The following is a 20,116-nucleotide window of genomic DNA, read 5'->3' as shown; positions in this document are numbered from 1 at the left end:
CACTTATTACCTTTATCTCGCGGGTATCTCCATTTCAGTTTGCTGCCTGTCGACTCCCCATCCCGAAACCAGTCTCGGACACCATGGAGGAGGATCGCCTCTGGAAATTTGGCAAGCCAGCATGGCTCAATAGTGTTTGGGCGCGCAACGCTGGCGTCTATGGAGCTGGGGCTCTGGTGAGTTTTCCTTCGCGATCAAACCGGTCCAACACCCCATGCGATCCTCATTTTCTTCCCCCATCTCCCTTCCCGAGTGCCGACCCGCAAATTAAACAATCAATCGCTAATGCGCTGCGCCGTCTTCGCGTATGAACCAGTTCTCCCTCGCCTTCTACGTGCTTATCGACGCGGCGGTGTGGTCGCACTCACCACTCAACATGTCAGACGTACACGTGACATTCATCGACTGGCTCCCCTTCATCTTCAGTTCGTTGGGCATGCTCATCATCAACTCGGTCGAGAAGGCGCGGCTGTCGGCCGACTCATTTAGCTACTCGGGCTCGGGTGTTGCGTGGAAGGCCCGCGTGGTGCTGTTCCTCGGCTTTGCGGCGCTCGCTGGCGGCATGGCGGGTGGTGTCGTCGTCTTCGTCCTTAAGTTCGCCGTGCACCAGGTTGCCTGGCCTATGATGGGCATGGGCGTCGAGAATATTGTCGCCAACGGCCTCGTCGGTCTCTCCTCTGTTGTCCTATGGGTTAGCCAGAATATGGAGGATGAATATAGCTACAATCTGGCTCTATGAGGTGGGAATGGGAGTTTCTAGTCGTATATGAATTTCCAGTGTTTACGTGGTCGGACCGGCGCGTCTAGCCTTCCTCGAGGGAAGGGGAAGAGTACCACCATCCCCTTTGGTGCTACGAACCGCTTAGAATCATCAACCTCTATGAGATTGTGTTAGGAATCAATTTGCTCAGACAGTGCTTGTATTCCCAGTGGAGGAGCTACGGATGTACTTTACATTGTTCTCTCACAATTCTCCTTCGTATTTTATCCTAACTCTACCTCCCTCCGTTGGATCGTTCATGGGCTAGCTGGTGTACATACTGCAGCCTTACGACCAGCGTCAATGCTTGGTGTTTGTGGGTTGGTCGCCAACTCACAATGTCTTGCCGGCTACATATCTATCCACGCTCAATAGCTCTATCATCTATGTGTTGTTCAAATCTTCTGTGCGCGTAAGCGAGTGATTAATACCAGATAGTTTTCCATTTGCATTTTCCCTGCTCCAAGTTAGATAGCGCAACGAAGGTATTTAGGGAGAAGAAATATCCATCAAAAATAAAGTGGGAAGATGATAGGGGATATATTATCGTCCATATGATGATGGGATCAAAAACCAAAATGATTGATCTAATGTTTTGCTCGTTGTGAGGGTCGAACTCACGGCTTCCGCATTTCTGTCATACAGACTTCGCTTTCGAAGAAGTATAAGAACGGCACGCTACCACTGCGTCAAACGAGCGTTAGTACTGTGGGATTGCTATTATTCATTATAACCCGCAAAAGGGTGATCTGATCTGAGTTCACATGATACATCTGGGTGCTAATACAAATAGAGTTTCTACTTTACCTTTTGTTCTTTTCCTAGATCATCCTTCTCGTTGCCATATTAATAAAAAAAAAAAAGCGGATATGAAAATGGCAGTACTTAGTAACATTTAAATAGAGTCTGTTGTGTGGCTCTATCTAGGTATCTAGGTACATTTACCTATTGACACTGCTAAGGTTCAGTGGGTCTCTGCCTACTATGGGTTCGGTATCTTAGCTACAAGGTGCTTCGCGTGCGCAACTGAAATCTACATCCTTACCTCCTCCGTACCTATGTACCTATGTACCTAGGTAGTACCTACCTAATGTACATAATAGCCCGGCTGGTACCCAGGTATCATCATCAACATCACTGAAGCCAGCTTCTACTTTATGCGACGTCTCTTTAATTCTTTAGGCTTTCTTCCTCCAACTTGCGTGAGATCATCTGGCCACAGGCTGAGCATTAAAATGTCGGCATCTACTTTCGACATTCAGCCTATTGGGCGGTTTCGAGGGCAGAGCGAGCCGGTAAAACGGCCCAAGGTACTGTCGTGTCGACAAGATATCGAGTAGCCATGCAAACCTTAGCTAACGCTTGTTGAGGAAATCGCATGCTTTTCCTACGATGAGAAACACAACTTTCATCTCGGCGACTCATCCTTGCAATGGTACTATCCTCCTAGATTGGGAGCAGATTTATCTAAGGGGTTTGAAAAGTTCGATAAGCATGATGATTCGATGGATGAACATCTCGACAGCTTGTTAGAGACCATTGCTGCGCATGAAAAAGAGGAGGGAAAGAAGATTGATGTCAACATTGTCACGTGGCGCGGTATGATGACCAAGGTGAGTTAACCTACTAAGTACCTGTTCTTCAAACCACATTCACATCAAAGACAGCACTCTAATAGTGGCATTTAGATAATGTCAGCGCCTTTCGAGGATCGGGAAGGGTATGTTGGAAACAATGTATGTACCGAGGGAGGGAGAAGTCTGACCTTATTTTTATCATTCTAGCTTCGAAATGAATGCTACGCTCTATCAGGTGCGTGTATCTACTAAAGAATACTAGGGATTATTTTGCCAATCAAGCTAAAGAATTGCGTGTATGACTGCCGCTGGCACATGGCCCAAATCGGGATGAGCTGACCGCGAAACAGTTTCATCGAGGACAACCATGAATTCAAACAATTCTCCAAGGAGCAACAGACCAGACAACAGAATGGCCGACGAGGTCAACAATTCCCGCCCGAAGTCATGACATACTGGGGTAAAACCATTAGAGCCCATCCATACTCTTGCGTTGTGAAGCTTATTAAAGCTGTAGGCTACAAATTCGAGACACTTTCTTGCCTACCACGACCCTGGGGCGAAGTAAGCCGCGAATTCATCGAAAAGCGCGATGAAAATATCGTCAGCAACAAGGCCCAATACTGTTCGGTAGTTAGGACAGGCATAGGGGAAACGGTACTATGCTTGGGTGGAGAAGTCGATGCTCGTAGGTCCTTTGAATCCGTGATGCTCTTACTGGTATCGTGACGTAGAAAGGCTGACTGCGCGGCGTGTTAAGTCTGGGACTCTAAGCCTAGTCAGAAAGGAGCGCCCATCAACTGGATAGAGCTCAAGACAAGTGCGGAAATCCGCGATAACAGAGGCATGACTAATTTCGACCGTAAACTCATGAAGTTTTGGATCCAGTCCTTCCTTCTGGGGGTGCCTAAAATTATTGTTGGCTTCCGCTCCCAGGATGGCATCCTTACCAAGCTCGAAGAGATCCAGACAGCCACGATCCCAGCGACAGCTGCCAAACGCGGCGTACGTAGCTGGGATGCCAATATGTGTATCAATTTTGCCAGTGCCTTTCTTAGTTGTATGTACAATCGGCCAAATCTTAAGCGTCTATAGCCATCGACGTTGCATGGCTAACTTGCAGAATAGGGCTAAGAGGCGCAATCAATGACGAAGGAGTTTGGAGGATCAGAAGGCGGGCGGGCTCGTCAACTATTGAGGTGTTCAAGGTAGAAGAAGTTGGGCACGGTAGTATTCTCACAGAGGAATTCATTAATTGGCGGATAAAGCTAAGTCTAAGCGGCAATAGTGCGGGATAGCAAGTCGTTGATCTGACGAGATCGATGTTGCATATCTCGTTGGGTTGAATCTGAAAACACGACGCAGAAATCTATAGTTTATACCCCTGCCCACTATATGGCTCTTATGCTTTCCTGTCTGCGCTGAAACCGCTCCGACTTTCATGCTTGCAGATTGACATTTAATTTTCGCCGAAGGGGGCTATATTCACTCGTGCTTACCGAAGTGCTGTACGCGACGTCACTCGCCCTCGTGTCTATACTGCTATGGTCGATCTCAAATGCCATATGATTAAGGAAGTTATACACCTATTTATTTTTTGAAAAGCGCATTAGTAACTACGATATACGTTAGGGATGCTAAACTAGACTTACGGGTTTCCCATGCCATCTTCCACCGAAAAGCTCAAACCAGCCGAGATGTCCACCCAGGGACGTGGTGCAAAGAACCGTGTATGGGTTCTTCGTGGCCTCGTTGTATGGGAGTCCAATATTAACGGCTATAGGGTCGTCGGAAGCGTTGAGTGCTAGCAGAGGAATGCGCACTGCCAGCAGCGAGTCGACGCTTGACGCGTCACGGTAGTAAGCATCTTCGGTCGGATATCCCCACGCCGGACATTGGTAGGCCCTATCAAACTCATAAAGGTAGTTGACGTTGGCGAGCACCGACAGATCTAGATCGGTGTACTTCTGAATCTCCTCCTTATTGTTTTCCACTAGCGTTCTGAGGGAGGCTAGACATAGTGTCAGGATGCAACGCCTTCTGGTAGGGTCCGGGATTGACAGAAATTTAGCAATAACAGATGGCTACCTACTTCCGAGGGTCTTGAGGTATATCTCGTGTCCAATCCATGTGCTTTTGAGAGCTTTGTTGCCTATCTCCAGATTCCAGGGGCTGGAAATGACGACCGCTGCTTTGAACAGGCAATTCACACCTTCTTCGGCGATATACTAGACAATTTAGAGTATAGTTCAGATGCTCAAGGATGAGACAAATTACTCACGTTTGTTATAATGTTGGCCCCCAGGGAGAAACCGAGGCCAAATAGGGGACGATTAGGATACATCTTTCGCAGCCATTTCACGACCTATTCATGACATGAGCTGAGGGTTAGAACAAGCGAAGAAGTCTGTGGCAAACCGTTCTCGTATCCCAAGTTGCACGGGCGTTGTAAAACAGCCCTGTCGTAATCTTGCTTTTGGCACAGCCCCGCGAGTTAACGACGCACATTTCCCATTTCCCCTCATCGATGAGTGATTTGATGGCATATCTCAGATAAACCTCATGCGAGCCCCCCGTGAGACCATGCAGGATGACAAGCATAGGGCGAGAGTCGTCCGACCCCATGTTGGCGAGCTCCTCTTTGCTGAAGTAGGTGGTCCGAGGCGGTAGGGACTCATCGGAGTCGCCGGAGGGGGCCGTCACGAAGTCAACGGCGAAGGTGCCCTTGAACTGGACATGGTCGGCTTCAAAGATGCGCCGTTTGTAGTGCACGTGCGGACCGTGTTCAGCCGTCGCGGTCCATACCGTCTGCAGGTGCCCGTTGAAGAGCAGCGGGTTCAGCTGGCATCGCGGAACCGTGTCCCGGCACACCTGAAGCAGACTCGTCGTGTTTCCTTCGTTGTCCTTCAGCGCCAATGACTTTGGAGCTGTCGTGAACTGGATCCTAGCGCGCCCGAACCACTCCATCTTGAACAGCTAGGTGTTTTGCGGTGGGAAGGGAAGTCTACTGTTCTGTGTAGATGAAAGGAAACACGATGTCTATTACGAAATATAAGCAAACACGCTCGGCGCCGTGTCGAAAAGGCTCGAGATTCAGTCTGGGATGCCCAGTCGAAGACGACATCTCCTGCCTCGGTCGGTGGAACATGGCCGGGGGCTGCGTGTGCAGTTATCGGCGGCCCCACTGGGCTACCTGCCTTTTGTGCCTCGGCCGCATTGGCTATCTATGCGGGCCGCGGCGGTCATCTCTGACATGCATGCAAATATACATGACGATGCCATAATCGCCATGAAACTAACCAGAACCGGCGCCAGACCGGGCCAGAGAGCGTGGAGTTGGCGGCGGATAAATGCTTGAGTACCCTGGGAAGTCCAAGCATTTGTCGGGCATGCTTGCTTATCGAGGATGCAAGTCAGTCGGTTGATCGGTCGGTCGGTCGGTCGGGTCGGCGTGATTAGGTAATCACATGACTCCTGGCAGATCCTGGGGGACCAAGTACCTAGTGGGTGGGTGGTGGTCCCTCTGTTGCGGCGGAGCGCGGCGTGCCTCGACCCACCCCCAAGGCGACCTCCCACGACTCTCAGAGGCACGACTCTGCACTCTGCACGACCAAGTGACCTGGCTGGCGACGTCTGACTGGACCAATTGGTTCGGACACAGGTGAAGCGACGACGCAACTCTACACGACGTATGCGCTTGCGTGAGCCCACGACATCACCCGCGGTGGACCTTTGAAGGGCACTCGCGCAACTCGCTCGGTCGGGCATGGTATGTAGTATTGTATAGTATAGATGGCTTGCGCAGTCGTGGAAACGGAATTATGACCTATCCCGGCCCCCTACCCCATGGTCAACAGCTGGGGTTCAACCAGCAGAATCATCGCCAACCTCATCCGCACCCTCATCCGCAGTATGGCGCCGACTCTCATAACGCCTGGCCCATCCCGCAGCCACACGCACATACGAATGGCCTACACCAACAGCAACAGCAACAACAACAACAACAACAACAGCAGCAGCAACCGCATTACCAGAATGGCGTGGGCGTAGTCTTTACGCCGACTATGCATCCGACTTCACAGCAGCCTCGACCCCTCCACTCGAGCCCAGTCCCGTTAGCATCACCGCATCATGGAGTTCCGCTTCCGCAACTGTCACATCCAAATTCAAGCCCGCCGCTACCGCTTCCTCCTCAATCCCAAACCCAACCCCATCGGCAACACCAACACTTGCCAACATCGTTGCCACCGCAACAGCAGCAACATGCGAACTACCAGTTCCACAGCTACGATGCTTCCCTTGACCAGCGGCCTTATACACAGTCCTTACCCCAGAACGGCATGCACCCGTCTGCTGCAATGATCCAACCCATCCAGCAATCTGCAAATCACTATGCGCAGCAACCACAGCTACAACAGTTGCAACAGCAACGGATGGATTGGCAACATATGCCCCCCCCGGGGTCTGTTGCCTCACCCTCGCCTTCAACACCTCAAATCGCCCAACCCTCGCCTACGCCCACGCCTCAGCATCAACCCCACATTCTATCACACATCAGCTCGCCCGTGGTGGGCCATTCACCACAGGTCCAACGTCAACAGCATGCCAACTCGCCTGCCATACCTCATTCGCCTCACCTGCCGCCCCATGCTGCATCAAATAACCAACACAGGGCGTCTGGGGTAGGCAGCCGCGTTGATCAGGTCTCTAGGGTATCTGCGAGCCCACGACTGACTTCTCAGTCCGTCACAAGAAGCCCAAGCGTGAGCTCCACAAGATCGCCTGCCCTAGCTCCCGCCCTCATCCCACATCACCAGGACACGGCGTCACTCTTGATCTGCTTAGCCGAAGAGTTCTTTACCAAAGCTCGAAGAGGTGTTCGAGATGTTGCAGTGGCGCTGGATGACCGGAATGTGAATGACTATCAAAAGCTCGTGGCGACAGGCCTCGCTTGTCTCGAAGTAGCCATTGGAAGCAACAAGTTGGGCCCACGCTTGGAAGCCCTGGCCCGACTTCAATATGCCAGTGTTCTGTGCACCGAGACAAACAATGTCATGGAGGCCGAAACCGCCTTGACGAAAGGCATCACTCTTTGTGAGAGAGTATGTATTTCCAGCCACAGTCTTGTTACACCGCACACAGGCTTACAGGGCACACACAAATAGAACTTATTTGCCGATTTGAAGTACTGCATGCATTTTCTGCAAGTCCAACTACTCTTCTCCCAGCGCAAGGAGAAGGCAGCCCTGATTGCTGTAGATGCCCGGATTCGGGACGCTGAAGTGTGAGTAAATTCATTATCTTACACACCACGCATACGTGACAACATCTGATACCACCGATAGGCTAAAACATGCGCACTGGGTGTACGCCTTTCGTTTCTTGAAGACGTCATTTTACTTACAATCTCTCAACCCTACTGAAGCCCATGCCTTGGAAAACCTTAGAGCCATCATGATTTTAGCTAGTCAGAGGGGTGACCGTCCCATTTTCGCCGTCGCCTCCTTGCTCGAGGCATTGAGTCATCTGAGAGCGATGAAGGATGACGCTATTGTGCGTATACAGGCTTGTATTGCGCAGGCCTCTAAGTACCAATTAGAGAACTTCATGTCTATCATGCAATTAGACGTGCTGCAGCTGGTCTTAGACCTTGCCTGCAGTCTACAACAAAAGTCACCCCACATGATCTTACAAAAGTTAAAGGCTCTACAGGATAAGATGGATGCTTCCATTAAGAATACTAATTGGGGTTTTCAAGACAGGCAGCTACTGCTTCCAATCCACAAGCAGGCCGCCAATCAACAAATCGTCAGCCACGATACTTCTAACATAATACGTCCGGGCGATGATGGTGATGGCTATGACTATCTTGTTATGTCATTTTGGAGCAAGCTAGAAGCCTTTACAACTACGTAAGGGCGAGAAGTATCTCTTGTAATGACATTGTTACTGATGCGGGATTCAGATACACATACAGCGGTCTTGCTCTCCTGTACCAGCAACCCCGCAGTGACAAAAAGCTGTTTTCTCTATGGGAGGAAGCCTTGAGCCAACTACGAAAGAGTATGTGGTTTTATTTTGACCTGAATACCTTGGATATTTGACCTAACACTCTACTAGATCGGGCCAAAATAAGAGGATTTGCCCATTGCCTGGAAGATGCAGTCCAGCACGTAGGCTGGGAAACCGAGGCTACGTGTTACCTACATATTCTACGGGGCCTGCACCTCGCTACGTCGACGAAGTGGGATGAGGTGAGGTATTGTGTATCGCAGTTAGAGGCCATGGTAGTAGCCACGTCCGGGAGCACGGTGGCACTTTATTCCATGTATCTTGCTGGCGTCTTTCACCAGGGAACCGGAAATCTGGATGCTGCGATCAATATCTACAATCACCCAAACTTTGGTCTCAATGTTGATGAGACGCGGGGGGCTCACCACAGGCCGGCTGAACTTGAAGTGGCCTTGTTAGCCACCTTCAACCTCATATGGATCATGCAGAATCCACATTATCGGAATGACCAACGCACACAAGAACTGCTTGAACAATTACGTCCGCTTTGTATAGATCATTCTAACATGGAAATCCGTACAGCGTATAACCTTGTCATGGCAGCCATTCAGACGAACCCCCCGGTGCCTATGACTGCCGTGAAGACGCATATTTCAACAGCATTGAGTAATGCTAAGAATCTGGCTGATGTTCATACACTGTCCATTGCCCTTAATCTGATGCGAGCCAAACTCTTCCAGAGCATCGTCGGAGACCAGGCACTGAAAAGCGCAAAAGCAGCATCGACTCAGGCTAGAAGAAGCGGCAATACGCTATGGATGAGCGTGGCAGATGGTATGCTTTCACAAAGTTACGAAGTCCAAGGTGCAATGGAAGATGCGCAAAAGGCGTGGCATGATGCCACTCTGTTTGCCAACCAAGCCCTGAGGACGAGCGGGGATTAGTCTCTTGATAGGAGTAAGATTTTCATCACAACCGCATCGCCAGTTCATTAGTATGATGGAAGTTGAGACGTTCTGTATTATAATAATGGTTTTTATATGTGGGCTTCGAATTGCGGGAATCAGTCAACAGATATATGCATGGGATAACGGGCGTTTTGTGAGATTTCTAGCCAAAACAGACTTGTCTGCCTTCACGTCTGAGAGCAGCCAATACGATACCCTTTCGTTGTTGTCGTCGCCGTTGACAAACTGTAATCGAAATTTACTACTACTAAAGGTTTCTTAAGGCATAGAAAATTCATTATACTTTTGTTCTACGTTCATAATGACTTTATACGCTAAGGCTGCTCTGTCCGTATCATCCAAAAAGCAATGAGTAGCAACACCTAGACAATCATGGCATTGAAAGCCCAGATAGTTACAGGCGGATATAGGACGCTGACCAAGCTTTGCTAGACGACAACGAAGCGCAGGCCTGGTTATCCTGTAGCACTGCGACCTCGGGCATGTCAGAATCTCTTGGAGCTCGAGATACAGTATGTACAACACACCTTTTGGGTTGGTTATTTTCTTTCTGTCCTTCCTTATATCTTTGGTCCTCAGTCGTACGTAAGCCGGTCTATGTGAGACTGAAATGACTAGCCCTTCATACAAGTAATCAAGTGATGGGAACTTGAAAGTCCACCCTAGTGGCATATTCTTTTAGTGTCGTGTCTGTTGAAAGCATACATGCATATATACATACAATAGGCGAATTCCGGCTCTCGCCGATACTTATTATTAGATTTGGCTCCTAAGAGATACCTACAAACGATTATGTCGCCGCATATGATCTCTTATCTGGCCGTATTGCGTGTAGAATACGCGGATTGAGGTGAGCGAGAGGTTACCTGTCAGACTAGTTAGTCAAAGAATCTGTCTTAGTACACATGATACGTTCCTGGCAAGTCACAATGCAGGTTGTTTTTCTATATACACATACTCACCCATATACCGGTATGCCAAATGTCTAGGTTCAGGGCTTCGATGGAGGCGACCCGACTCGAGACGGATATACTTGTTCGCGTCAGGGAAGGCACTAAGAAATCTATGTACCAGAGCCAGATTCTATCTAAACACCTTGCGAACAAAATGCTTTAAGTGATATACTTTTTCCAGTCCATTTCTCTGCAGACTCCGTTCCATATACGCCTACATGGTCACGATGGCCTTAGTATTAGGACCCGCGACACTAAGTTCAATGAAAGAGAACTCGCTCATATACACTAATCCAGTCTTGTGTGTCATTCCCTCCGAGGGAACAGTAACCATCTGGGTATGATCATTAGGTGCTTTTATCGGCCAATAATCATCCCAACATGACTTGCAGGGCAATATGCCGGGAGGCCATACACTGGGATCCTTTGACACCAGGATTCTTCCCTCGCTAGCAGCGTGACGGCTTGCCTACTCAGTAGGCGCTCCTACATTAGGCTGCATAGCTGATGCAATTTTGGCTAGGGCACGGACAGCCACCTGGCAGTTAATGAGCCTTTGGGATCCAAGCGCTGTTGTATTGCTCCTCTAGCGTGCTGGGTATAGGTAGCTGTGAATCCCGCAAGCATGAAGTTGAGGTTGAGGCTGGGAAAGTTTAGTCGAGGCATGTTTACTGTGTATTCCGGTAGTTGTCAGCCGTAGTGTGAAGTGCTACCGGTAGTCCCATATACCCGCTCACCTGGCCCTAGACTCCAGGGAGAGTCTGAGTGCGCACACGAAGCCGTGGAAATGGTAATGAAGCACCAACACCAGCCAAGTGAGTGGGAGATATGACTGATCCTTACTCCTTGACTCCCGTTGGCATGCATGGATATACAGAGACGTCCCATTATGAGCAAACAGAGGATTATACTATGTTATGTGATGACACTGTGATTATCCAATATTGGAACTGTAGACGTGAGGCAAGGGTGTTTGTTTATTCTTTCGCCTTAGAAAAAAACCCCTTCTCATCTGGACAAAAGAGCTTGAATAGCCTATGCAACGCGTGCCTTGCCGAATCCGAAGTGAAAAGATATATTGGGCGGGCCCCGGGATAGGATGGGATCATCAAACCTGTTTTTCTACTTAGACGTCACATCCAACAATTGTCGACGGGCATCTGGAACGTGGGATCCTGATAATCAATGACTGTCTATTGGGCTTGGCTCGAGCAGACGGTGCCGTCACGAGCGGGCAATGTAGTTGGCTGATGGACTCCCGGTGTCCGTGATCACGCAACTGATGGCGAGGAGGGAGAAAAGAAGGGATACGGATGATAAACTTGGGAGACTAGGTGCGCTACTAAGGGACCAATGCATTGCACACCTGCGTGCGGCGTAGCCTAGAGGGTCCAATGGCTCTCCAAGTCTTACAATACACACGAAGAAGGATGCTGATGGCTGCTCACGAGTCCCAACACGTGGACAATACCGTGATTTAGTGCACTGCTGGGGGCTTCGCAAAAAAAGGCCATTATTCTATCTGGGCAAAGGCCCGCAGAGTGAGACAGGACACTGGCCGCCGCCCCTCTGGCTCTGCTCTGGGTAATCAACGACCACCAGCCAGCCGCTATCACACTTCTGGTCACACATAACAACCCTAGCTACTCTCCAGGTTACCGTGACGGTGGGCCCTTCATATACCGTCGCACCAAGCCACATCATTCGGCGGAGGATCGGTAACAAGAGCTGAACTTCTCGGCACAGACGTATCCTTACCTACTTTGCAATTATTCCCTCAATAAGCGACAGACGGAATGTCCCACGTTCTTTGACGCGAGAGTTCAGGGGAATCGTGTAAAGGCAGGGAGCCCCCTGCCTCCTTGAGTCCTGAGCCTGAGGCCTGGATGATACTGGGATGTAGTAGTGTATTGATAGGGTTGAAAGAATGCTAGTCGGTATTGCTTCTTCTGCCCCTGGTACACAGGACAAAGGTGCGTCAGATACCTCACAGCTCCAAAGATGCCTGTATTAGATCTGCCATTTATACTAGGCATGTAAGTATTTTAAAATAAAGACAACTGCCTTGATCTAATAAGCATCTCACAACTTGAAGTTGTTCACACTTACTACGTAGTTCAATTTATGTCGCACACCACATTATATACCTACAAATTGTATCTTCGATTCGATTTCTAAGAATAGTAGTGTAATAAAAGCACCAAGCCTGACTTTCGGATCGACTGGGGCCGATGCGCCCGGGGCTATTCCGTTCTGTTCTACCATAGGTATCTAAGTAGTAAGTAGTATGTATGTAAACTCAAGATATAAATAAACGGTTAGATTAATGTACATGTACATGTGCGTTACACTACACATGACGCCTCCGTGTATGCCGCATTGGACATGCAGAAAACGGTGAAAATGAAGATATTATACACTTCTCAATGGCCACGTCGTGTGATTTATCCTGTATAGTGTCTTGACGAGGCTGCAAGCGAGAGGGTGCGTCTCACGTAGAATACTTGCAGGTAACAAGGGCGGCCAAGCCAGTTCTGAGGATTGTAAAGCCGGAAGAAACCGACCCCAGGTTCACGACGCTTCTAACCGTAAATCGCAATGCTCGACAGCCGAGCCTGTAGATGTGTGTATGGTGAAACATGCAGCAGGCTTCACCCATATGAACTCAGGAAGATAATGGAAACGCCTACGCTACCTACTCTATTACGCATATTGTAGTCCAGGCATCCCTTGCGTTGACCACCTCACTTGGGCGGCAGTGCCCGAGATAAGTCATTGGGGGGTGCCTGGGGATTATTGGGAGTCAAACGGGCAAAGTTACTAAGGATTGGTGATTAACCGCTTGCCCAGGAATGGGCACGGGCCGGTGACACTGACGATCCCCGCGAAATCGTTCCGCCCATGTTCTACTATAGGTATACGATATAGACTAATCTCGGAGAAACTTACATCATAAATAAACTTATTACCTAAGTATACACATATACACAATACACAATACACAATACCACACTAAGGCATAAGTACTCTAAGAAAGCAACGAGGCCACGCGACAAGTGGGCTAATATATGTACGATGATAAGATTGGAAGAACAGGTCGGATCCTTGGAGAGAATCATAAGCAGACAAGCCTCAACCCTGCGGCCTCAGTCCATCAAGGCCTGCAACCGGAGCTTGGTGATTTCGGGAAGGTCCAACTACCTGCGCTAGGAGGCTGACAGGCAAGCGGCTGATCCCTCTGCTTGGGCCCCTGGCTCTAAGTGCTTTTGCTCACTTGCTTCGTTGATGACGATACGACTTGGAAGATATTTGCAAAAGCGGTTATGAGATTGCCGAACGTGACTGTACATACTATGGTTGGCCGGCCCGTGCCCTTGCCTCTCTGGTGCGGCAGTGTAGGAAATAAGAGATGAGCCAAAAGCGAATAACCATGTAGCGCTGGAAGGAATCGAACCTAACCCACGATATGCCTACATAGTAGACTGGCGAGACTGGTCATGGCACCTAACTGTAAGATGTAGGTAGGTATTCCATGCAAGACGATGACTTAAGGTTGGCGGACCCCCCAGGTAGTGTGTGCATTACGCTGTTGCCAAGAGTTCGTGAAAATCATCTTGTCGAATCTCAATCCTCCCTGCTAGGCTCGTTGGCGCGCGCGATGTGTGATGAGCAGTCTTCACACTACGGTAACCGGCCACAGAACAGCCAACTGACAATGTCTCGGATAGGATAACCTGTTCGTCGTCGTGTCTCGCTCCCCGAAAGAGGGCAATACTAGGTAGCCTATAGAGCGATGCTAGTGTAGCTACGAGCCAGACGTGTCTTGCGCAGCTGATGCTCATTCTCGCAGCAATAGTGAAGATGTGAAGCGGTGTATCATACTTGGTATAATATGGGGAGCGGTTAGGTCTCCAGTTGGGACAACACACGATACATATCATACTCAGTTGCGCTACACATGTGCTGATCCAGCACCGCAGTCTTACTGATACCTACCTAGTCCTGCTCTGCTATGCCGTGACATCGTCTTAACGGTGAAGAAAGGGTACCTAGGTGTGTTACCGTTATTTACTTACCCACGCTGCCACAGCTGCGAGGCTCGAGGCGATGCGAGCCGTCGCCCGTATTGCTTACTGCCACCTCGATACGGTGCCTGAGTAAGACCAGGTGACTCTGCTCAATCCAGCAAACAGACCGTCTCGACTCTGCAGGGCAGAGTTTCAGCTGCGGGGCTTTCTCGATCCTACAAGGGAGAATGAGGATGTCGAGCCTGGCATAAGCCTGGCTACTTGATCTACCAAGCATTGAGTCTGGAACGCCAGCTGCACGACGAAATTGCGTCGGTAGAGCTCCCGCAGGTGAGGTCAAATCAGAATACCGTTGGAGAAAAGGGGCCGTCTTCCAGGCACTGGACGTATTACCGAGTGAGTAGGTGCTGATACCAAGCAAACATAAAACGTGTAACTACCTAGGTAGCGTGATAGAGAGGCGATGCGTTCCAATAGTGTAGGTACGCCTTGAGTCGTGACAGAGCAGTCAAGACTCAGCTCACAATATGCACCACCCGCCACATTAGTATAGGCATTATTATAGTATTATAATGTGATAGCGTGCACATATTCGTCGTCTACAGTACCTATCGTCCTACAGGATCACCGGCTGTCCAGGTCTCTCGCACCGCACCGCCTGCCCGCCTACTTACAGTAGGATCGAGCGGTGCTGTTTTTGGACTGGACTGCCGACCGAACCAGCTCGCCAGGGCGCCGCATCCCTGTCTGACACGAGGTGAGCATCCTGCGGGGACCAGGAGAAGAAACCAGGACCAGCTCCCACGCCCAGTCATGTTGTACACGTATGCACAGAAGCCGAGTCGCCTGCCTTCTCTCTTCTCGTTAAGTCCCCATACCAGTCAGTACCCAGAACAATGTGATGTAGTGTACATCGTACAATCGGTACGGGCCAAGTACCTACATAGCCTCGGACGCTTGCCATCTGGAGTATGTCGTTTAGTGCCGGGAATCGCTCGAGATGGACTGACCGTGGCACCGTAGGGTTACATAGTTCTTCGCCTCGGCGAACGGCTATCGGCCGATCAACCCAACTGCCAATTTGCGTGGTTACACCACCTACTCTGACCTCCTAATCAAGTGAGTAAGGAGGCGAGGGAGGCACGTAGGCACTCAAATATCACCATTGATTGACGATGATCAGCACATAGATAGTCTGTAACCTTGTCGCAAACGGTATTAGCATCGGCATGCGAGAGAGGCCGGGCCGAAAATAACCGTATCGAGGTGCTGTATCCGTCTGCCTACCAAATACCTACCGAGCACCTACCTCACCAAAGTATGGGCCCAACCCGGCAAATACACCCTCTCTCGACCCGGCCGTTCTCGGTTAGGAACTCGTCAGCTAGAATCGCATGGCACGAAAGTTGCCTGGTTCTGCCTGGTGCTATTGACCGACACTGAGAGGCCCGGTTATGCATAATGATCATTTTACAGGGCAAGTTGCAATGTTAGGTCTAGCTGCATCGTGTAGCACTGGAGATCGTGCTAATTATAGAGTGAGCCTCAAAAGGGAATTGTCAGCGTGATCCTGTACGTATAGGTAGTTCTAGTGCTGCTGCTACATGTACTTAAGTAAGTAAGTAGGGCATCGAGGGGCATGTAAGTACTGTAGATGCATACGTCCCTGTCATCAGCGCATCCCACGCATAGAGACACCTTGCGGTTAATAGGATGAGGTATACATAGTACGGTCAGGATGCTCCACGAGAGTTGAGATCATGGGCTTGTTGATCTGCCTTCTACTCCATCTCTACTACTACAGTATGTAATGAATGATGCTGTCTGCGTACAGTGATGCAATAAAGAATATCGCTAGCATGGGGGAGATATCAGTTCAGTGTGCTGTTGTTGTGCGACGGTGGACTGATCTTAGACAGCGATATACATACATAGTACCTGTGTAGTATGTTTATCGGTTATAGTACAACGTCATTGACCAATATCGACGGATGATTTTCAGATCGCGGAAATTGGCCAATCGTAATTGTCGTATACCAACGCCATCTAGCCGACTCGTCGTCGTGTAGCTAGCGAAAGTATACGGGTACAACACGGGAGGGCCTATGACTGTCGCGTGGCAGTACGAGTACCTACGTATAAAGCTTTAGATACTTACGGCTACTACTTACATATATAGATATGCCGAAGTGCTTACCTTTATTGGCTCACGATGCCCTCCACCGTGGTATGCAGGAAAGGGCTAGTGTGCTGTAAGAGGATTTGCCGACATGACTAGGTCGAGCCGAACCGACACAGTTTCTCGCGCATCACCTTTTAATACTCGCGCGCCACGCTAAACCTACCATAGCAATTGTCGGGTCTCTGTCTGTAACCCCCCTGTTTTCCCATACAAATTAGGTTACTTACAGACATACCCTTGACAGCGATTATGAAAACAGTTATTTTTCATGTCATCACTCAACAAGTACACCCTTTAATCTCTTAAGTTCAGAACACTTGTAACGAACAGCTTGCTACTATATTTATTATAAAACGTTCCCTTCTAGAAGTGCCCTATGACTTGTTTTTTAACCTGCCTTAAAAAAGTAACTTGCTTGTTGATCTTGATACGAAACTACCCCTTCTACTACCTACCTTCGCTACCTATTTAACTAACCTTCGAAGTCAAAGATAACGCCCACTGTTTCGCCTTATAGATGTTTTTTTTCTAATGGTTATCATAGGTCCTGTTGGGAGATACAAGGGTTATACTTCGAAAAGGTTTAGATTAGGTGTGCCAAGGACCGTTGTGGGGGTACTAGTACGTACCGCCCCAACAATTGCTATGGTAGGTTTAGCGTGGCGCGCGAGTATTAAAAGGTGATGCGCGAGAAACTGTGTCGGAGCCGAACTGGGATGATGCTTATGAATGCAGCTTCAGGCCGGTTCAGTCCCCTTGGACGCGGCCAATAGCCTTCACAGCGCTGCTCGTCTGGTCCCGGGGCGATGGGTGGATTTGAGTGCCTACAGTACTATGTGTGGCACCCGACAGTGATAGTCGCCCAGTGGCGTCGGTATTGGTGTCCTAATGAGGAAGCTAGCCAGGCGCAAAGAACTCGTCATTGCTGGCCCCGCCGCCCATCTCACATGAGCGGGAAGGACGGTGACCTGGATTCCGACCTGGGTTCGGTTCGGTTCTGACCTGGGCAGAGCCTGGGCAGAGGAATTCTTCTAGAAGCCCCAACAGAAGCTGGCTCGGCTGGGATAGGCTGCCGTCCGGAGAACGATCCTTGTGCGAAGCGAGCAACACAAAGTGGCTTGGTTCCACCGCATCTGCAACAGCATCATTAACATGGGAGTAACAGCAACAACGGTGAGCCACCAGCAGCACCCACCGTGTGGAACATGCCCGTCCTGGGCCGTCCATGGTAGGTAGCACAGTCTTCTGGCAATTCCCAGAATCCAACACCGCCCGTAATGGCGGCCCGACACAGAGGAGTGCGCGCTAATCTCTACTACCGTCGTTCCCCATAAACGACCCGGACTATTTGACGCTATACTAGCAACTGCGTCGACTTGGTAGGTCGCTGTTAGCTCGTCAAAGCTCGGTCCCGAAAGACGGGGAGTGAAGGAGGTCGTCTACACTACATGTACCGGTATCCTTCGAAATAAGCTACGTGGGCGGGTAGCGCGTCGACAACAGTACATGTACTTGGTAAGGAGGCGGATCCCAAGGAGCCGGGGCGAGCCCACCGCACTTGTGTGTGCAGGTACTGTACGGTGCGGCATAAGGAGTACATAGGAGAGGAGGGGAGCGGAGGGGAGGAGAGGGGAGGAGAGGAGAAACGGCAGAGGGCGCCAATGACCCAAGACCGAGACCGAGACCAATGCCTACATTAGCAGACGTATAGATAGTAAGGCAGAGGCAAAGGCAAAGGCCAAGACCAAGAAGACCGCCTGGCCACCATACAGGTATCGCACATCGCCATGCAAATGTACCAAAATACCTACGCTGAAGATTCCGCACGGGAACGGATCATCCAAAGTTCGGCACCAGTACAACTTGCAGCAGCTGAAGTGGTACTCGTCCAACAGTCACACCGATCCATCAGCTACGGCGGTGGGCGTCTTTCTTTTCGATGGCAACTCCCGGTGTAACGCTGGGGGACCTTTCTGTACACTGGCCTACATACTCTACCTACTATAAGTAGTACTGTAGACGTCCACTCTCGCGTGCGGCGGCAATATTGCCTTTTCTAGGCTGGCCCTGTCCGCATGCGAAGGAAGACTGTTGGCGCCTAGCAACACCTACCGAGAAGGTCAAGCACGTATGCGAGTTGTATGTATGCTTCGACTGCATAGTTGTAATATTAGCACAGCCCCTAGGCTTGAATTCAGCATAGCAAACAATACTGGCTGTGTCTACAGATGCTACTGTAGTGGGCCCTGTCACGATCACATATTCGTGTACTTATACGGTATCTTGCCATACTGAGCGATCTGTCTCCTGCTCTGTATCGGTAGAGGGTATTCGTGGAGAAGGCACTTTTTACTGTTGGCACCTGTTCGCGGCCTCGCAGAGGTTTCTGACATCGATAGATCGGTGCTCATTATGCTGTACACTGTAACGGGAATGAATGTCGATACTTGACCCTACAAAGTAAGAATGGAGCACGATGCTCGTATTAGACTCGCATATCGACACCAAGAATCTAGGGAGTTCGGGCTTATGGATAGTGCTTAAGTGAGTAGGTAAGTATATATAATAGCAGTGTCATCAGCCCTTGATACGACATCTGAGCCTCCTCTTTACACAGATTGTTTAAAAAGTTATCCTCCCTCGTCTCACCGCTTGATTCAAAATCCATACTTAGGCTTGAGCAGTTAGTACTATGTATAGTGTGTTAAGGGGATAAGGATACACGATCTGTACAACTTGTCAAAGGGTTGGACCCCTGAATCTTGATGACCCGTGATTACTACCATTGTGCCGGTATGCACTAGCGATGGCTTGCTTCGCATAAATCCTTATGTCTGTCCACAGTACTCGCAGAACAGCATTGCCGACTACAAACTACATACTTACTTTATATGAATATATACTTAAAAAAGAGTTGATGGTCCCAAGCGAGAGGCATTCTCTGAAGATTATCCACAGCATCTCCTCGGCAGCATTTACCATACCTAGCACGCGACAGGATACTACCAGTAAAGTATTTATAGTATGCACAGTATAATTCCCATCTAAATCGTGATATACAAGGCTGCGGCTTAAATGGAATACTTAGCATATAGTTATATCGTACAGTAATCAGAAGCTATACCACTTCTGACGGCGGTTGTTCATTCTGGCCTGAAATACGGAAATACTCCGTACGCACTTAGCATGAAGTGGGGATACAATCAACGGGGAATGCCGAGCTGTTGGCGCCATCATATTTCCGGCGTATCCTGGTTAGCCTCTCGCTACTTATGCTACTCCCAAGCCTAGCCAGCTGAAAGGCGGGCCTAACGCTAGGTACTACTTACGTAGGTAGTAGACTCGCGATCGGTTACACATGTACATGTACAACACAAGAGCATGTCGAAGATAATAATCTTGCAGCCTGGGGGTAGACCCAGAATCGAGGCTTCCAAGCTGGCAGCATCTGACTCTCCGTGTGTCCAGGTGATCGGAACCCGAATGGCCAGGGGAATGACTCGCAGACTGCGAAAGGGAAGATGACTTGTAGATAGCAACAAGGCGCTTGATTCGATCAGAAACCGCTCTTCTCTGCTTTCGGCGGCTTATCTAGCATACTGAGTCGAGTCTGTTCTATAGCCACCAGATGATCTC

The 20,116-nt window shown here is 49.6% G+C and overlaps 5 protein-coding genes and 1 non-coding gene across 6 annotated transcripts; 3 read left to right on the top strand and 3 right to left on the bottom strand.

The window, feature by feature from the left end:
- Window positions 1–83: 83 nt before the first annotated feature.
- Window positions 84–739, top strand: F5B22DRAFT_642703 (vacuolar protein sorting-associated protein; the record flags this gene model as incomplete). The annotated part of the gene is made up of 2 exons (XM_047978162.1): window positions 84–176; window positions 317–739. The coding sequence occupies 2 exons, from the start codon at window positions 84–86 to the stop codon at window positions 737–739; spliced, it is 516 nt and encodes a 171-aa protein (XP_047835059.1).
- A 617-nt stretch (window positions 740–1,356) lies between these two features.
- Window positions 1,357–1,459, bottom strand: F5B22DRAFT_t33. The gene has a single exon. It is a non-coding gene; the product is annotated as a tRNA-Ile (tRNA).
- Window positions 1,460–1,995: 536 nt separating this feature from the next.
- On the top strand, window positions 1,996–3,635 carry F5B22DRAFT_633748 (RAI1 like PD-XK nuclease-domain-containing protein; the record flags this gene model as incomplete). The annotated part of the gene is made up of 8 exons (XM_047976883.1): window positions 1,996–2,070; window positions 2,131–2,373; window positions 2,449–2,480; window positions 2,545–2,572; window positions 2,698–2,797; window positions 2,855–3,025; window positions 3,098–3,397; window positions 3,466–3,635. The coding sequence occupies 8 exons, from the start codon at window positions 1,996–1,998 to the stop codon at window positions 3,633–3,635; spliced, it is 1,119 nt and encodes a 372-aa protein (XP_047835058.1).
- On the bottom strand, window positions 3,452–5,909 carry F5B22DRAFT_356326 (Alpha/Beta hydrolase protein). Its single transcript, XM_047971014.1, has 5 exons — window positions 4,756–5,909; window positions 4,619–4,702; window positions 4,430–4,565; window positions 3,990–4,348; window positions 3,452–3,923 (listed from the first exon to the last, which is right to left on the bottom strand). The coding sequence occupies exons 1-5, from the start codon at window positions 5,302–5,304 to the stop codon at window positions 3,777–3,779; spliced, it is 1,275 nt and encodes a 424-aa protein (XP_047835057.1). The 5' UTR covers window positions 5,305–5,909; the 3' UTR covers window positions 3,452–3,776.
- A 1-nt stretch (window position 5,910) lies between these two features.
- On the top strand, window positions 5,911–9,434 carry F5B22DRAFT_356316 (cohesin loading factor-domain-containing protein). Its single transcript, XM_047971013.1, has 5 exons — window positions 5,911–7,439; window positions 7,503–7,621; window positions 7,683–8,249; window positions 8,303–8,400; window positions 8,458–9,434. The coding sequence occupies exons 1-5, from the start codon at window positions 6,159–6,161 to the stop codon at window positions 9,291–9,293; spliced, it is 2,901 nt and encodes a 966-aa protein (XP_047835056.1). The 5' UTR covers window positions 5,911–6,158; the 3' UTR covers window positions 9,294–9,434.
- A 7,943-nt stretch (window positions 9,435–17,377) lies between these two features.
- On the bottom strand, window positions 17,378–17,707 carry F5B22DRAFT_642699 (uncharacterized protein; the record flags this gene model as incomplete). The annotated part of the gene is made up of 1 exon (XM_047978161.1): window positions 17,378–17,707. One exon carries the CDS (start codon window positions 17,705–17,707, stop codon window positions 17,378–17,380), a length of 330 nt encoding a protein of 109 aa, XP_047835055.1.
- Window positions 17,708–20,116: the final 2,409 nt, after the last annotated feature.

The sequence above is a fragment of the Xylaria bambusicola genome (genome assembly GCF_022495145.1).
Source record: "Xylaria bambusicola strain CBS 139988 unplaced genomic scaffold F5B22scaffold_4, whole genome shotgun sequence".
Lineage (NCBI taxonomy): Eukaryota > Fungi > Ascomycota > Sordariomycetes > Xylariales > Xylariaceae > Xylaria > Xylaria bambusicola.
This window is presented reverse-complemented; position numbering and strand designations above follow the sequence as displayed.

What these genes read in the sequence shown, in the direction of transcription:
- F5B22DRAFT_356316 (XM_047971013.1), top strand. Translation starts at nt 6,159, where the DNA reads ATGACCTATCCCGGCCCCCTACCCCATGGTCAACAGCTGGGGTTCAAC. An exon ending in GCATCACTCTTTGTGAGAGA is followed by an intron (nt 7,440 to 7,502) that starts GTATGTATTTCC and finishes ACACACAAATAG; the next exon opens with AACTTATTTGCCGATTTGAA. An exon ending in CTTGAGCCAACTACGAAAGA is followed by an intron (nt 8,401 to 8,457) that starts GTATGTGGTTTT and finishes ACACTCTACTAG; the next exon opens with ATCGGGCCAAAATAAGAGGA.
- F5B22DRAFT_356326 (XM_047971014.1), bottom strand. Translation starts at nt 5,304, where the DNA reads ATGGAGTGGTTCGGGCGCGCTAGGATCCAGTTCACGACAGCTCCAAAG. An exon ending in ATACCTCAAGACCCTCGGAA is followed by an intron (nt 4,349 to 4,429) that starts GTAGGTAGCCAT and finishes CACTATGTCTAG; the next exon opens with CCTCCCTCAGAACGCTAGTG. An exon ending in GAAGATGGCATGGGAAACCC is followed by an intron (nt 3,924 to 3,989) that starts GTAAGTCTAGTT and finishes AAAAATAAATAG; the next exon opens with GTGTATAACTTCCTTAATCA.